Here is a 17,817-nt window from a genome sequence, read left to right as displayed (position 1 = left end):
CAGTCATACTTTGTCTTGACAAGGGCATTGCAGCATATATAGAGTAATTCATGTTGACAGTAAGAACTTGCAGATGGACAAATTAAATAGTGAAATAATTAAAGAAATTTATCTAACTGATTGAGTGGTCTTAGCAAATTGGTTGAGCCAGTTACTAAATCTAAAAGGTTTTGAAGGAGATTTCTTCACTGCCACAAATTCCAGATTATATATTTATTTGTGGCTGGGCTAAAAACATATGCATTCCAAAGATTTGCTAAAAACAAAAGATGATCTCCTTGCGCAAATATTTTGATAAAATCATTAATTTTAAAATTTTAGACAAATTCTGAGATCTTTTTTACCCACTTGAACTTTGAGAAATAATTGTGAAAAGGAGTCTAGAGACTAGCTGAGGATAAGGCATTGTAAACTTATTTAAATATTTTATTTCACTCTATTTAAAAAGACATGTCTGTAATTTGATAGCCAATTTCATCTTAAATTTGTATTAAATATTTTAAAGAATACTGACACAATTCCATGTGTATCCTTCATTTAGACTGTTTTCCTTTGTGCAAATCAGATTTTTGTCCAGATAAAACAAAGATGAGACTTTAAATAGGAAAATAAACACATCGTAAGAGATACTATTTATAAAATAATCTCTTCTCTAATATCTTTGATATTTCACAATTTTTATTCCCAGAAATTTTTTATCAAATTGATAATATTTTTTTTTTGCTTTAACATTAGGTTTACAAACTGTCTAAAATGCTGAGTTCTTAGGATGAATACAGTCTGCATGGTTAGTCCAATTGGTGAGAAAATAGTGTCTTATTTCTTTTTCTGGAAGACATGTATAAGTCCATAACCATAAATGCACATAGGTAAACCATTTTAAGAACAACAAAGGGGGCCTGTTTTGCCACACCACTTCTGTTTTCAAGTAGAGTCACCTTTGCACATCTTTCCTCCCTCCATAGGGCTTCACTTCCTGCCCTTTTCCTGATAGATGGGTAGTGCCAATATGAGTTTTAAAATAGGCAGGAGCCACTGATGTCCTGGAACTGTACTGTTCTTCTCAGACTTTAATCCTTTCTCCATATTAACTCCTTCTCAGATTTTCAGTGTCCCAGGTATTCAGGAGCTGTATTGCATAAACAACCATAAAACAACCATGTTTTAAGGGTCAGAGATACTACTCCCTCCAGGGCCTGTCACCTCCAATTCTGACCTCAGCCAAAGGCTGTGGCTAAAAAGCATAATGAGTGGCTCCCTTTCACCCAGTCATTTTGCATATTCCCAGCCTGAGATGAATGGTAAAAAGGGTTCAGACTCAGATCCCTGTTTGGCTGGGCTATAAGCATACTTAAAGAATAACTTTTACACGTGTTTGTCAGAAAATATAAAGGTTGCATATTTAAGTTATTTTTTAAAGCCCAAAGTGAACTTGAGTATGAGCACCTTCCGAAATAACTCCGGAACAACAACATTCATATTGCTTTCGTTTCTGATTCAAATCAGTGACATACTTTTACTGCTCTTGGGTTCTCCCTTGTGGCAGTGTGTTATACTGTGGCCAAGCCCTTGGGCCATCTCAAAACTGTTTATTTTAAAACTACGGTATTATGACTGAAGGCTTTCTTACACAAAAAGTCTGTGAGCAAGGGACCAAACTATTCTATAAACCTTATTTAACTCATATTCTGGACTACCGCTGAATATGGATGCAACTACTCTAGGCTCACATATGGAAGATGGCCCATACTGATGAAGTACTGAAGGGTGAATTGACAATAGGGGGTAAAATTCTGGAAGGCTGACTGAATACAAAAGTGCCACTAATTTCCTTCAGAAGTAAACAAACAGGTTTTTCTGTTAATGTTTGTCAAGATTTTGCTAACAGACATTTGCAGACTCTAGCTCAGGATAATAATACATTTTATTTATATGGTGCCTATTTGCCATGGAACCCTATTGCACTTTGATAAATAGATGACAGTAAGTATTTAAAAGGACTGTAAACTTTAGCAAATAGAAAAATCTTGGACATGACAGGCCAGTTCCTGGTACTTTTAAAGTTGGAAGGCCAAGTGTTCTGGAAGCACAGGCCTGCAGAGTCAAAAATATACACTAGCTAGGACCCAGATTGAACCAAAAGCCCTATTCTTTCCCATTAAGAGAGCACAGTCCTAAATAGGGTGACAAAAGCTCATTATGAAAATTGGAAATATGTCCATTTAGGGTTTTAAACTTTAAAATTAAAGTCCTAATCTTATTCCACACACACGTAAATTGGCAACCATTGTAGAAAGTGAAATAGAAGGTAGACTGAACTCCCTCTTCCCACCCCTCACGATTGTGCTGCTGCCTAATAGCTGAAGGCAGCGGATTTGCTGCATGGGCTCCCCATTGTGGAACATGTTGCCATATTACAATATGGAGGTCACCACAGTGTCATTATGATTACCAGGTCAGAATGTGAAAGGGAAGGCTGGCAGGCAGGCTGGCAATGTTTTTAGTTACTTTTCTGTCCTAACCACAGTTGGCTCCTGATCATATAGTCAACTCTGTGTCCAGGTCCACACCACCAGGATCATGATTTGTTCATTCATGATTCATTATCAAAGGCCTGAGGGAGTACATCTCCTCTTGCACCTGACCAAACCTAACCAATCAGCATATTTATATATCTTCCTAGGATTGAATCTCAGTAAATATCTAGTCATACCCTAATGGATCTCGATAACACAGACGTATAGGTATAGGAAATTCATTAAAGGCCCTGTTGCAGCAGAGTACTTAGAGCATGTGCCCAACTTTAAGTACATGAAACTTAAGCCTGGAGAGAGAGCGAGAGAGAGACACTTTGGGAATTATCTGCATAACAAAGTGATATCCCAAACTATATATTTGTAAAATGTTTCCCCAAAGCGTGTCTTTTGGTGTATGTATATACCAACTGCATCAGAGCGAATGCTAACCCAGGGAGAACACCACTTACAGTGTAGTGCAAGGTGATGAGAATTCTTCCATTGTCACTGTGGCTCTGCTTCTATGGGTGATCTTATCTTCTGGGCTTATCTCTTTGCCTTTGCTGTTCATAACCACAGCTTGTGTGAAGATAGGCTCTTATACAGAACAAATATTTGTAAGAATTCCTTGTCCCTTTATTTCTATTTAAAGGAATGTTGAGTACCAATTTTTAACATTGGTACAATAAGTTAAAAAACCCATTGACTGGTTTTCCACTCTCAGGTTGATTACACATCCTGTATTTTAGACTCCTTTATCTGGATTCTTATCTTGTACCATGGTGCTATTGGTTGCATTTGCATTTCCATGTTAACAAGCGTAAGAGTGAGTGAGTGAGTGAGTGATGGTATGACATTGCTGTTTGTGCAGAAAATATCTCCTCTAAGACATGGCATTTCTGTAACTTGGATAGCCCTACTCAAAAACCCATATTTGATGAGAAAAGTTGAGCACCACCTTGTAAAATGATACCATATCAGAGTAATATGTGCATATGATAGACATGAGAAATTATGTACATTATGGCTATTGATTTTTTTTCCGGTGATGCACGCTTTTCAGAAGAAAGGAATATTTCAATGATACGTGAGTTCAAAAATTTAAGGAAATCATTTCCACAGACAAGAAAGATTAAATTTTAGCTATAATCAGTTGGGATTAGGCTTCTGCATAGACAAGGAAAGAGATTTTATTCTAGAAGACTCCAACTCATGTGGCTCCCCACAAGAGGCCTATGTTGAATTGGGGAAATGTAATTTTGAGATTCAGCCGGATTGTGCCGAGTAGACTGGAGAGAGTAAGAAACACTAGTCAGTACTTTGTCAGCTTTCTTGTAACATTTCTGTTGACTAGAACGGCAAGGTATTGGATCTTAGGCTCCTGCCTTAGTTGTCTAATCAGCCTCAGTTTAGCTGACTTATGCAATAGATAATTGAGAAGTAATCGCTAAGAGTTTGCTAATCAGGTAGAAGATGTATGAATCTTGGGGTTGATTTCTCATTTACTGCTGCACAGGTAATGTAGAAGGTTACTCTTCTGATTGAAGTCTTTTTTTCCTTTTGTAAAAAAAAGCAGCATAATTAATCAGGCTGTAATGAATTCAGGTACTGCCATTTGTCACCTCAACAGAGAAGTTATCAGAGCAGGTTGAAATCCAAATTAGAAATATGGTTACTATTAATATTTATTATTTTTAAAATATTTTAACGTGTAATGTAATACTAGATTACTTTTGTTAATGCTTGGGAAGGCAGATGTCATATTGTCTGGCTTTAAATATATATTCAGGAATGATTGTCAGACAATTTAACCTAAAATTATGTAAAGCTTAAAATTGTAAAATATCTTGTAAAGTGGAACAATATTTAGGAGGTTTTTCCTATATATGAATGTGCCAGCTTTGCCTGGAAATATTGCATAGCCACATGTGGCGTCTCTGCAGTTTGAAATGGAAAAATCAACTCAAAATCTAATGTGTATGTTAATTTTATCTTTACAATGAAAAATCTCAGCTATATAGTGTGAAGGTTTTATGCAATGACCAAAATTTTCACTCCGAATCATTGAACCAAACAGTGTTACACCTAATGTGGTATTAGTTGTGTTAATTGTTATAATCTATAACATGGGGGTGGGGGGGAGGGTTTACCGCTTTGGGAAGAAAACTCATGAGCCAAGCAGGGTCAGGCCTGGTTGTTCAGTACTTCAGTGGGAGACCTTCAGAGCAAACCAATGTTCTGCAAGAAGTAATTTAACTCTCAGCCACTTCCTTGTTACTGAGGTGGTTTTGTATGACTTTTTATTGAGATGTGAGATTGAACATGAGTTCAGAAATGAAATTGGAAGAGTATATTATCTACTAAGAGACACCACAGTGAGCTGAATTTGCATTTGTTGAATTATCTTGGTAACTACTTTTCTTTCTCTGTGAATACATTTTCATCCATAATCATTCTCTCTGCATGCACAGTATCAGTGATACAGAAGAAACAGAACAGTTATCTTTTTCATGTAACTCTTTAACCATTAACAACTTACCAGCAATAGTTAGAAGACCAAGGTTTAGTCTACGCTACTGCTTAAGTCGATGTAACTTACGTTGCCCAGGGGTGTGAAAAAGCCACCCCCCAAGCAACACAAGTTACATCGACTTAAAGCGGGGTCCACACCGTGCTCTGTCGGCGGGGAGACACTCTTCTGCTTCCGCCCCTCATTGAGGTGGTGTATTTATACCAACAGGAGAGTGCATTCCCGTCGGCATACCGCATCTTCATTAGACATGCTACAGTGGCGCAGCTGCATCAGTGCTGCTGTGCTGATGTAGTGCAGTAGTGTAGACTAGCCCTCAACCTCTGTAAAGAAAAGCTGGTAGATTGAGAGAAACAGGATCACAGGAACAAATTGCGTAGTTGTGCTGGCTTGGCCATCAACTTTCGCGTTCTCTCTCTCTCTCTCTCTCTCTCAGGATGGAAAAGGGTCCATGTCACCAAGTACTTGGGATATTTGTTATTCCTATAGTACATGGAGCTTCTCTATGCCTGTATGCCTGAATTCAGAGCTCCCTATGATAATCTAGCAAAGGGGAGCTAAGGAACGCACACAGGGAAGTATTAAGTAAAGATATGCAAGCCATGTTGTGAAGCAATAATGCAAGTGCCTAGTAATCCCTTTTCTTCACCTATTGTGTCTGTTTGCTCTTTTCTTGTGTGCCGGCAATTTCATAAGAATCCTGCTCTCTAACTATTGCAGAGAACCAGAATCCTGTAAACATTTCTTTATCATTGGCACAGAATAATAAAGCAGACAGACAGCTGTCACATGAATGACTGTATAACTTTTACACATGCCTGTGTCCCAAAACAGGGCAGGCAGATGATATTTTTAGCCCACTAGCCATAAATGTGTGAACTAGAAGAGCGATAAACCCATTTGTTTGAAGTTTTAATCTACTCAAACACGGAAGATTCATAATTTGGACAGGACCCAGAACCTTTCGAGAATCATACTCTCTCTAAATTGATTTCAGTAAGAGGGCTAAAGAATCTACAGCAGATCAGGTGAAAAATTAATGACATTATGTTTAGTAGTATCTTCCCCTCAAGTTTGGTTGCAGTGAAATATGGTGTACAGCCATTAGAGCTTTGAATGGATGAAAGTGGAGAAATATCAGAGTTGAATGTCATGTTGGTTCCTTTTGCTCCATTCCCTGGATGCTATTCAGCACTCCTGACGTTATATATCATCTGACTGGAGCAATGGGGAGGGTTTTGGAGGTGATCCTTGGTCATTATTATCAGTTACATGAAAATCACCTTTGTCCACCTCCCTTGTCCTTCTAATGATGATTTCTTGTACTAAGGATTTTGGAGGGTTGAGAAGACTTGATTCCCCATATATGGTGGTGATGGTTATCTCTGCTTCCCACCATAAAATATAGAGGTGAAAGCATATGTTAGGTGCATAAAAATTATTATTATTTATTTTATTATTAATGTTTATGATGGTAGTGCCTAAAGGTCAACCAAGAACGGGTCCCTTTGTGTTAGGCACTGTACAAACTTGTGTTGCAAAACTCCTACAAGTCTTTGTTAAAAAACAAACAAACAACCCCCACCCCTCCTAAAATTCTAGGTACTGTTTGTAAGATCTACAAGGTCTCCGAGTTCTACTATGTTTAAATATAAACATAAAAATAATAGCACTTACACTTATTTTCCCTTTAATTTATGTAAGTGTATTTAGTCAAGGCTTAACATTCATTTGTTGAGATCTGATGCAGTCTGAATTTTTCCACACTAATGCTATGCCACCATATTCCTATCCCAGAGAGATCAGTCCCTTGTGATGTATTCTGATAGCTGGCCACCACCTTTTACCTTTCTTTTTGCTTTTTGTCTCTCTCTCCCCAGTTCCCCTCCTTCCCTTAAAAAAATAAATAAATTCAAAGCTACTTTGTTTTTTATGCGAAGAGTTCATTTTTATGGATTGAGAAGACTTCAATTGGAATGAAACCGATTTTCTGTGAATTATAATCATGTTAATTCTCTGTCACTCAGTTATGATAATATGGAGACATTTCAAGAGAATCTAGTCTAAAGAATAAAATGCTATAAGTATTCATATACTTTTATTTCAGTATTCTTAATAGATTTTCAAGATACAATATTTTATTAATGAAAGAGTGTTTTGGAACAAGATTAGTAGTGCTTAGCCAAATAATAAACGAAGTCTGAACATACATTTGTGTAGACCTTGGTCATATTAAAGAGGAAATTAGGTTGGATCTGCTGTGTGATGAGGTAAAAATCCAGTCTGAGTTGAAAATCATAACAGTTTAAAAAAAAAAGGCACAATTTTAGAATGAAATGAGAGTGGAGACTTGGCAGGTTAGGTTTGCTTTAAGTCTATAAGAGTTAAAATAACCCTTTTTAAAATTTTGAAACTGAAATGTACATGTTACTTTTATTATTCAGATTTATTCTAAAAGGGCAGCAGAAGTATAAAGAAGTTGTAAATTATTTTTCTTCCCCTTTATCTCAGTGAAGATTTATTTCAAAATCTTTTTTTAATATTTTTAATTTTGTTGTTTTTGTTTTGCCAAAAAGTAATTTCTTTCTCTCTATTAATGGTACTGAGAAATAAAGATGCTTTTACAAAATGCTTTCAAGCACAAAAGAAGATGGTTTTCAAGAGATTATTTTACATATTTACATATTTTACCTTAAGCATTTTGTAGTCACTGTCTACTGGTGAATGTATCAGATTTTTACACACTCTTTCAAAATGAACCAGTTTTGCTTCTAAGCTATTGCAAAGGGAGGAAATGAATTCTAACTTTTTTCACTTCATTTTCACATCCTTATATTTCCTTATTTCACATGGTTTAAAACAAAATGCCTCCAGCATTATTTTTCCTTTCTCAAGAGCAAAGTGAATGTGACTTTTCTAAGGGGGTCACAGGATGCCTCTAAGGCCTGTGGGTGTTACTGGACTGCTGCCTGCTTTCAGCTTAACTGAAGGGCTTGTCATAGTTTTCATCTCCTAAGAAATTAGCCCTAGGCGCTGGCCAGAAGCAGGAGAAGGCAGCATTATGAGTCCCACGCTGGTTATTTCCCACTGACATCAAATCCTGAGGTTTTTAAATTAATCCCACACAAAGACAACCCTTCATTTCAGTGCCAGTTTGAAATTAGACTGCAATAATGACCTTTTAAAGATGTCTAGTTGTTAAGATAACCCCCTGTTGAAACTTAAAGGTAGTCATTGCACCCTGTGTTGATAAGACATAACTGATGCTTTAGCAGATTTTGTAAAGGTGATTGGAAGTCATGGCCAGTGACTTGACCTATGCTGCCAAAAGGAATGAAACTGATAGCCAACCAAGACTGCCTACCCTTGTCTCACACTAACTCTTACATCCTGAAGCAAACAAAGGATCTTTACAAAGTTCCAGCAGTTAGATTAGTTACAAACTAGCAGAAAAGAGGACTGACTTCAGCACCAGAAAAAGTTAATATTCATTTCAGATAGTTCAGGATGTGAATTCATAGCTTATATTTTAATAAATGTTTTTGTTTAAGGCAGTTGGAGAGTGTTGGGAAATTAAGTATTAACAGTAACTATTAATATAAACTACTGAAGAGAGTGATTGATCTGTGTAACTCTGCAATGCTACCTTTGCAGCCAAAACTGGTCTAGTAGAAAATGTTACACGCAGCACAGGAGATTTTTGTCTACTGGAATTATCAGACACTTGCATTTAGTCCTAAGTGAAATAACCATCCTAATTTTTCCTGTATTTTCACCTTTGGGTTTTTCATCATTATCCTGTATGAATTCATCATGTGCAAAGCTGTCTTTCATTATTAATAATAAATAGGTATGAAGGTAGAGATAAATATCTCCTTGCTGCAGTCAAACTATGTATATGTAAACAAAGGTGAGACACTGAAATTGGAACTAATACTATGTATCTAGAGGTATATTCGTATTTGGGGTGCGGGGGGGGGGGAACCCTTACCATTAACGTTTGTTTTTGTGCTTTCAAATTGTGTAGAGTATTTAACAGATTGCCATCATATTGGGTTTTGGGGTTTTTTTTGTTAAAATGACTTTCAGGCAGCTGTGTAATTTCTTACTAATTAGAATTGAATATTATATGCACAAACTTAATTTCAAGTATAGCTCTTTCAATTTTGTGGTGTTTAAAATAGAATGGAACATCAGTTTGATTACTCAAGCCAATTTATGATACACACTATGTATAGTATATAAAGATTTTAATAGTTTAACCTTTATCAGTGGCACCTCTACTTGAAGATATTAAATCTTGTATTATGTCCTATAGACTGACAACTTTTTAGCTGTATGAGAGGACTTGACCTTTGAGTGTTTTCAGTTCTTTAATTGCTGTTCTGAAAAAATATACATTAAACATTTTATTATTTTGTGGTACGCTACACCATCTGCTGCCATCATACATAGAAGTCTTATTTGTAAACACTTCTGTTTCATGAAAGGTAGGTATTGCGAAATCTTAGTTTGAATCCAGAGATTTTGTGTAATGTATAGAATGCAGATGTTTAATACCTTTTTTAACCCTAAGCATTATTTAGAAGTCGTAAGTACTGTATATCAAGAGCTTCATTTCAGCGTTTCACAAATGAAAGGATTTTCAAAACACAAACACATAAAAATAGACTGATTAAACCTTTTTTTTTTCTATTTAGAGTGTTAAAGAAATGTGATTATTTGTTTTTTCTGTTTAAGAAGTTAGTAGAACACTGAAGCTCTCGTTTTGTGATCATTTCTCTTCTTTTAATACATTTCACCTAGTTTAGGAGTATGGATCAGAAACTCACAAGGAAAACTGATGCCCTTTCCTGCAGCTAAATTAACAGGAATCACGTGGAAAACAATCTGAGCCTTGTATGAAAAGGGGAGCCATTAAAATTAGCCCTAAGCTATGGACTGCACCCAATATCACTAGAACTGCACTCACTGCAGATGTGGAGGCTGGCTCTCAGGCAAACTGAGCTGTGTTGTATAGCTACAATTAAAATCAACTCCTCTGCCAAAAAATAAAAGGGAGGAGGGTAGAAGGAGAACATCAAAGACAGATTGAAATGTGTAGTTAGTAATAAGAGTGGTCTCCTCTTGAACCAAGCCCTGCAGCAATTCATGGCCCCCTTGTTAATGAGAAATTTTGACCTCTGGTTTGTAAGTTAAACTTGTAATCCCAGCTAATGAAGTAAATCAATCCCAACTTCAGTCTGTTGTTCCCATTTTTCTTTGCACACAGTGTCTGGGAGTTAGTATCCAGGTCCACAAACATGATTTGGAAAAACATAATTATTCTGTAGTTATGTAGCTGCTCACATTTTTTAGATGAACTCAAATATATCTGTGGCTGACAAATTATTTTAACTTTTCCATGCACTTGTGAAGCATCGTATTAGATCGGCTTGTTTAACAACATTTAAATAATAGGCTTGGAATACCAGTTTAAATGACAGGCAAGATTTATAACTTCCCAGAACATTTGTTTAGTCAACAGATTTATACTTCAGATATGTGGATTAGTCTTTTCAAAATTATTTAATGTACTTTTCTTCATTTCGTGGTATATGTAAGGCATAATGGCAATAGAGTATTGTGACAGGATAAAGGTCTCCCACTACAATATAAACTTTCAGGCAAAATTGAACCATTAATAAAAAAATAAATGTAAAGCCAAGATGCTTATTCTGACAGTGCTGGCTCATTCTATGAAATTTATGCTCTTGTGTCTTGTAAACCACAGAGTAACAAAAAACAATAATACAGCAACTTGTTACTAATCCAGCCCCTAAATCCTCAGTGCTGGCTATAAAGTCTCTGACTGGTTTGATGCCTCACCATGTTACAACAGAAAATTGTTGCCACTAGGAAAATTTGCAAAAGATCAGCAAATGGCAAACATGGAGGTGTTGTCTTGGTAAATGTGGGAAGATTAGGGAAGAAGGCAAATTAGCACATATGCCCTGAAAAGAAAACTTAACTTGCTATAGAAAAATGAAAAGGAGTACTTGTGGCACCTTAGAGACTAACCAATTTATTTTAATTAATAAATTGGTTAGTCTCTAAGGTGCCACAAGTACTCCTTTTCTTTTTGCGAATACAGACTAACACGGCTGTTACTCTGAAACCTATAGAAAAATGATAGCCAGTTGGTGCTGTCCTTTCGTCTGTGACAGTAACTTGCTATCTCTGCAGAGCATGCGAAGGATGAGTTGGAGCCCTTTTTTGTTCTGATCTGTTTCATTTTTAGAGAGAATGTTCTAAATTATTTTTAAAATATATTTTGATTTGTTTTTATTAATTTCCATAGTACTAGGAACACTGTGAGGTTTAGGAGGAGTTTCCTAGCAAAGGGAACAGATGCTATTTCAAAATATGGTGAGTCTGTAAGCTCCCTCTCTCATTGCAAAAGACTTGCTGCATGTTTACGTACATTTGAGTTACCCACTGCAGTTGCCTGAAAGGGGTTCAGTGAGTTACTACTTTACTCAATTTTTGGTGCTTATCGTTAGGTTTTCATGGCCATATCCCTGTGATTTCCTCCACATATGAAAGAGAAACTTATTATTTCTATTTTGTAGATTGTTCACATTTAGACTTTTTTCTCAAAAGGGGAGCAAATGGCCCAGTATTGCCATGTTTTAACCAATTCTTTTATTTATGTCATAGAAAGTTATTTTTTTTTAAAATTGGGATAGGGGTTGATTCAGTACATTATTTGCTTTTTGTGCGATGATGGAAGAGCACTGTATTTTGATTACCTCTCTGACTGAACATGTTCTGTACTTTCGGTAATCGGAAGCCACCTTATTCACTACCCTTTAAAAAAAAACTGCATATATTTTCAAGAATAAGTTAGCATCTGATTCGGATTGAACGTTTGATGCCAAGAGAGGGTGCTTGTGCTCTCTTTCATGAACCCAGATTATTATGAGGTTCCAGGCACAAGTCATCAGCAGATGCGATTCCCAAGAGAGGGTATGTCTACACTGCAGGGACTGTAGTGGTTAATTCCGCGGAGTATGCGTAGCCTACACCAACAAAAGGTGTTTTTCCATCAGTGTAGGAATACCACTTCCCCAAACGATGATAGTTAGGTTGACAGGAGCATTCTTCTGTTGACACAGCTGCGTCTACACTGGTGGTTAGATCGGCATAGCTATGTAAGTCAGGGAAGGGGTGTTGATTTTTCACACTCCATAACGGATGTATCTATGTCAACTTAAATTTTGAGTGTAGATCAGGCCACAAGCTCCTGAAGATCAATGTGAGAGACGCAAGTTTGGTTCTTGGTCTGCTGTCTTTGCCTGAGCTGGCATCATCTGGAAGCAGTGCAGAGGCTGATCACACACAAGCTGTTGGATAAAGCTGCTTCACATCTCACTGTAGCCAATCCTTGTGGCCCTGCAAGAGATGACATTGTTGGTCTCTAAAGTGAGTTTCATCCAGCCTTTCTCAGAAAAGGAAGGCAAATTGAGATGCCAGATCTTGAGGGAGATATTGATGGGTGGTGCTCTTTCCTGAGGACCAAAAGGGGGGGAAGGAAGATGTTTTCTGAGGAATAGGGGGGAAATATTTCCTGTTAAGGATGAAAAACAACAATAATGCATTCCAAATTTAAGGTTACTATCCTCTGATAAAACATAGCATGGAATGTTCATTTTCCTAAAAATGTAACCTATAGGAGATTGTTACTAATCAATGTTACTTATATATTTCTGCAAGCAGAGGGATTCCATTTGATTTATAAATACATAAATATTACATATATTCCTCAAAGTACAGATGGAGGTCTCGATTAAATATTATACTATTTTAGTTGGCAATAATATTTTAATCAATAGCTTAACCTAGAGTACTCTTTTTTCAGATGCTCAAATATCTCAGTGATTTGAAGTTGGGTAGTTAATGCTGCTACAAATCACAATAAATTATAATTAAGACGTTATAATAATCTACTTTTTGTCTCACTAGATCTGCAAAAAGCTGTGTTAATTTTGACAACAAGTGGAAAAACACAGCAGTGAATCTGTTCTCAAATGATATACCTTAATGTATGGAGGATCCTGTTGAGAAGAACTTCGAAAATAATCATGGTTTATTAGCTGCACAGTCTTTTTGCCTTTGTTTCTATTCATTTAATTTAAAGTGAAACAACTCAGCATGCAAAACTAAAATTAGCTGCAAAAAAAGGTGTAAGTGAATAAACAGGCAAATCCATTAGAGTCGATGGGTTATTGGATCCCTTGCCATTCCTCAGATGGCGGCCTATTAAAAGTGGTAATGTCTGCCTCCAGCATTGCCTCAAGGCAAGAAAGAAGGCCAAGACAGGCATATTTCACATGCATCAGACACAAGAATTAAATAGACCAATGTTCCCTAAAAGACTGAAGTACATCTCTTTCTGACGTTCATCTCGGGCAAAAATTCATTGATCTCAGTATGTCCCTTGGCAATTATAAAATATTAAATCCAAGTCACACTTTTCTAGTTGGCTTAATTTTTTCTCTATTCACAGCTTTCTATTTGATCAATTTTAACAAGTTAGGAATAGCATCTAATAAAATAAAAATTGCAGAGTTAAAAAGTTTGTTCATTTGACATTCCTCTTGGATTTTTGTATTTAGTTTTTAGACTTGCACGTCATTTTATTGTATTTTAAATAAATTTGCACTCTAAATAGGTTAAAATAAAATATATATTAATGTACTATATCTTTTGAATTAGTATTTTCTTTATAGAGCAGAATACTTGCTATGGCAAGTAAAATTTGTATTTTAAAGCTAACTCTGTATTGCTAACCCAGAATTTTTACCAGTAAGAGATCATAATTATTTCTACCTCTTGTTCCGTTAGGCAGTTTCTCTGTATTGTGTCAGATTAACTATCCAATGTAGCTGGAAGCACACACTTAGAATTAATATTTACATAAAAATGAATTCCCCCCCATTTTTAACTTAAATTTTAATTTTAAAGTTTTTTAAAATAGTTTTTATCATAAGAGTTAATATTCCAACATAGTCTGTCTTGTATAAATACCAGTGGAGTATCAAAATGAAAAATAGCCAATCAGAACTTTGATCTATTTGAACATAACATTAATTTGGAAATTGTAGTGCATGGGAAACTTTAAAAGGATAGGTTAACTAGTCTTAGTTAGCAATCATATAGACAGGCTCTGTTGTGTTCACTTGATCTGTTCCTGCTTAACATTCTCATGTGGCTGGCACATTTACATTCTTCGGGCCCTTAAATCAGCTACTGTGATGGGCAGCAGCTATAAGCAGGACTGGCACAAAAGATATCAGGAAGAATGCTCAGAATCTTGGCTGGCTTTCAGATAATTACTTTTGATTATTTATTACCATCTAAATAACTGCTTTAAAAAGGGGGCTAAGCAAATGTGAGTTTGAATGTGTGAAGTTTTCAGAATAGTGATATGGATAACATTTTGAGATTAAGCATTAAGATCCTTTTGCTCTGTTTAATTGAATATTTATTAACTGTTCAAGTATATTTTACAAAGAAAATTCAATTTTAAGTCACTAAGCAATTATGTTAAGTAGGGGGACCAGTTTCCCTACTGGTGTAATTCCATTGACTTAATTGAAGTTAGACTAGTAGAGAATTTGGCCTGTCATCTGTATGCTTGATTAGAACTACATTGAACACATACATAAAAATGTTCATTTGATATTGTTCAAATCAATGGATTTGTAAACCCACAAAACATTTATATGAATGTTCAAACCAGGTGCCTAAAGTTAGGCATCTTAATCTATATTTAGGTGCCTGAATGCCACTGGACTTGTTTTTGTAAGTGTGAGAACCCTCACAACACATTGAAGGCACTGGAACTCAGGAGATTTTGATGAATTTCCACTCTGTGTTTGTGCCTCAGTTCCCCATCTGTAAAATGGAGATATTAATGCTCCCTATGTCCCACACTTCGTCTTGTCTTTGTAGCTTGAAAGCTTTTCAGGGTTATGACTGTCTCTTGCTATGTGTTTGTACAGTGCCTAGCATACTAGATTCTCAGTTTCAGGTGGGGACTTCAGGCCCTACCGTAATATAAATAATTAAGATAATGGGTGACTAATTGTGTTGAACTTACCTATAGGACTAGGCAGTGGTCAGCTGCCTACCTGTGACTGAGAACGCAATACAGATTTACTATAACAACTAAATAAACTTAAAAGCTGTACTGATGACCCAAGACATCATTGGTCATAAAGGACTCCTTCCATTTTAAGGTAGAACCTGTGGTGAAGGGAAGTAGAATGTCACCTCAGGAGCAATCATTTAGACATATAGAGCACGGTTTTAAAAAATCTAGATTGGCTCTTGGGGTTACCCTCCTTTCTCTCCCCCAATTTAAAAAAAAATTAGATTTTTTAGCAGAGCAAAAATAGATAAAGATCCGAAATATGACCTAGATTCCGTAGTAATGATAATAATAAATGAAACCCCAGCTTTCTAGCTACCATTCTGCTTTTTCTATCAGTCTCTGGACAGCATTCTAGAATGCCCCAATAACCTTTCATCAAAAGGCTGCTGAATCTGGATAAATGTAACCCGTGTTCATAAATCTTTAATTCTGCCAGGATAAGGATGCATCTTTCCAATGCTCAGTATAAATATTGTTTGTTAAAACCTTCCTCTTTAAAGGATGTTTTATTGAACAGCCAACATACTATTATGACCAGCCAAAATCTAACTTCCATTTCCTACCTAGTGGAGTGACCAAGCGTACTACTGAGATTCCATTATTTATTAACAAAGGACTCATTCTAAATTAATTGGACTTATGCCTGAGTAAAAACTGCAGGATTGGGCCCAAGGTATTTTCCATTAATATGTTTCCTTTTCCAAGGCTCCATTGCTGTTAACCACACATTCTTAATCTCCTCCATTCATCTCCATCCTCCCCTGAACCTGGTTCTTTCTTGTCTGCCTTTTAAAGAATTGCCTTCACATTTATTAATTCCAGAGCAGAGTTTGCTGTTTGAAATCAATTGTAAGTTTTGTATTTTGGCAAAATTAGGCAAAACAATCCAAGATTCATAGTTTTGGCTATCTTTAGTCTAAACATTGCCTCAACTACACATTATATAAAAATATGATGTTTGTTATACTGATACCACTGTGTCTTTGCAAAACAAACAAATCTTAATTTTTGAAAAGTTTTTTTTAGAACTGTGGTAGCTAAAACACAGCTTTCTAATTTTTTAGATGTTTTTCCCAGAGTTAGCAGATTTCCTGACCATGTTATCATGATGTTCTTTTGTGAAATTAATAGCTTTAAAAATTGACAACATATTGCACAACAAGAATGTGCAATATTGTTTGTTAAAGTGATCCTGTTTAAGGAACATTTTATTGAACTTTATTTTTCTTTGTTAACTGCATACTAATTTTAAAGGTCAGTGTGGTTAGTTACCATAGTAGTGACCTAAAAATAACCTTTCTAGTGTACCTGTATATTTCTGATCTGTAGTGTTAGCATTCAGAAATGTTCTTTCCCTTAGAGTTTCAGCAGCTAAATAAGTTGCAACCCCTTCAGCTATACTCATAAAAATTTGCTTCCAGACAACATGGTCTGTTTATTGTGTAATAATCGAAATGGCACTAAATTGCAATGATTGCTGAACACTTAGGAATTGCATTAACCACTTAACTGCTAAACTATTTTCTGTTTTCTTCCTCACTGAGAAGTATTATATTGATTTTTCCTCTTAGTTAGTGCTGCTTATTCAACCTCTGAGATGAACAGAATATTTTAGTAGCCTCCTACACTGTCATATTTTGAGTCAATCAGCAGTGACCTTGGCTAGGAATTTTCTAGAGGTTTTTTAAAGAGCCATGGAACAAAGTAGCTTGCAGTGCATAGCCTTGAATTTATTCAGAAAATGGAGGCGGGTGGGGGGACCTTTTGCCTAAGTTACTTCAGAAAATGTATCAGTAGGAAGAAATTGCTCTCTTTCTTTCCCTGTATATGAAAGAATATATTTCCTACTCCTATTTAGTACTCTGGTGCTCAGACAAATAAGTTAATAGTGATGAGGCTTTTAGCCGATATTTAGTCTTGGCCTATAGTGCAGTGTTTTGCATGTAATTAAAAACCTAAATACAGTATTGTCTGAAACATTTTTTTCTAGGTATGGTTCTTGCTTTTGGTGGGGGGAGTGGGTATGATGACGATTTTTACATGTTTCTAACCATTCTGACTTTACTGAGGTAAACTAGACAAATATTTGGGCAATATCAAACTTTAAAGGTCTGTGATCACAGCTAGTTTTGTTAGAAAATTTTATCAGAGAATAAACTCCTTTCAAGGGTATATGCAGATAAATTGTGGTGTTTGCATTTTTGAGAGAATTTGGCAGAAAAGCTTTGTTTTCTTTTTGTTTTGAAACACCCCTGTTTTCCCCCCCCCACCCCCCCAAAAAAAAAACCTTTCTAAAATCTTGCTTTAAAAAAAAACGGAAAAAAAACCACAGAGGCTGATATAGGTAAGGAAGAGTTAAACAGAAATTGAGCGGGGATGCTGGGGGGCAGCAGTGCTGCAGAACATAGCAGTGTTCGTGCGAAGGCAAGTCATTTCCCGAAACACTGCAGACACATGGCCTCAGGCAGTCTAAAACCTTTGGAGACCAAAATGGCTCGCAGGAGTTAGAAGTAATAAGGTGTTTTTCTCTTCTTTCTCCTTCACTGAAATTCTGTAAGGTTGCTATGCATTAC

At 36.1% G+C, this 17,817-nt stretch overlaps 1 protein-coding gene across 8 annotated transcripts in view; it reads left to right on the top strand.

Moving 5' to 3' along the window:
• LOC102945492 (transcription initiation factor TFIID subunit 4) overlaps positions 1 to 17,817 on the top strand; it is a 196,298-nt gene that overhangs the window by 150,600 nt on the left and 27,881 nt on the right. Inside the window, exons 15-16 of one of the 8 annotated variants that reach the window (XR_005222310.2) lie at positions 12,316 to 12,510; positions 13,051 to 13,790. The exons of 6 other annotated variants lie outside the window; for them this stretch is intronic. Coding sequence is in view for 1 of the 2 variants with exons in the window: in XM_037878202.2 (XP_037734130.1) it covers positions 12,316 to 12,387 (72 nt within the window). In the remaining variant the exon portion in view is untranslated. Of the gene's footprint in view, positions 1 to 12,315; positions 13,791 to 17,817 lie in introns of those variants that run through there. One more of the 8 variants, XM_037878202.2, reaches the window with a different exon arrangement.

The sequence above is a fragment of the Chelonia mydas genome, chromosome 12 (assembly GCF_015237465.2).
Source record: "Chelonia mydas isolate rCheMyd1 chromosome 12, rCheMyd1.pri.v2, whole genome shotgun sequence".
NCBI lineage: Eukaryota > Metazoa > Chordata > Testudines > Cheloniidae > Chelonia > Chelonia mydas.
The sequence above is the reverse complement of the archived record's forward strand: the minus strand, read 5'-3'. Positions and strand labels throughout refer to the sequence as shown.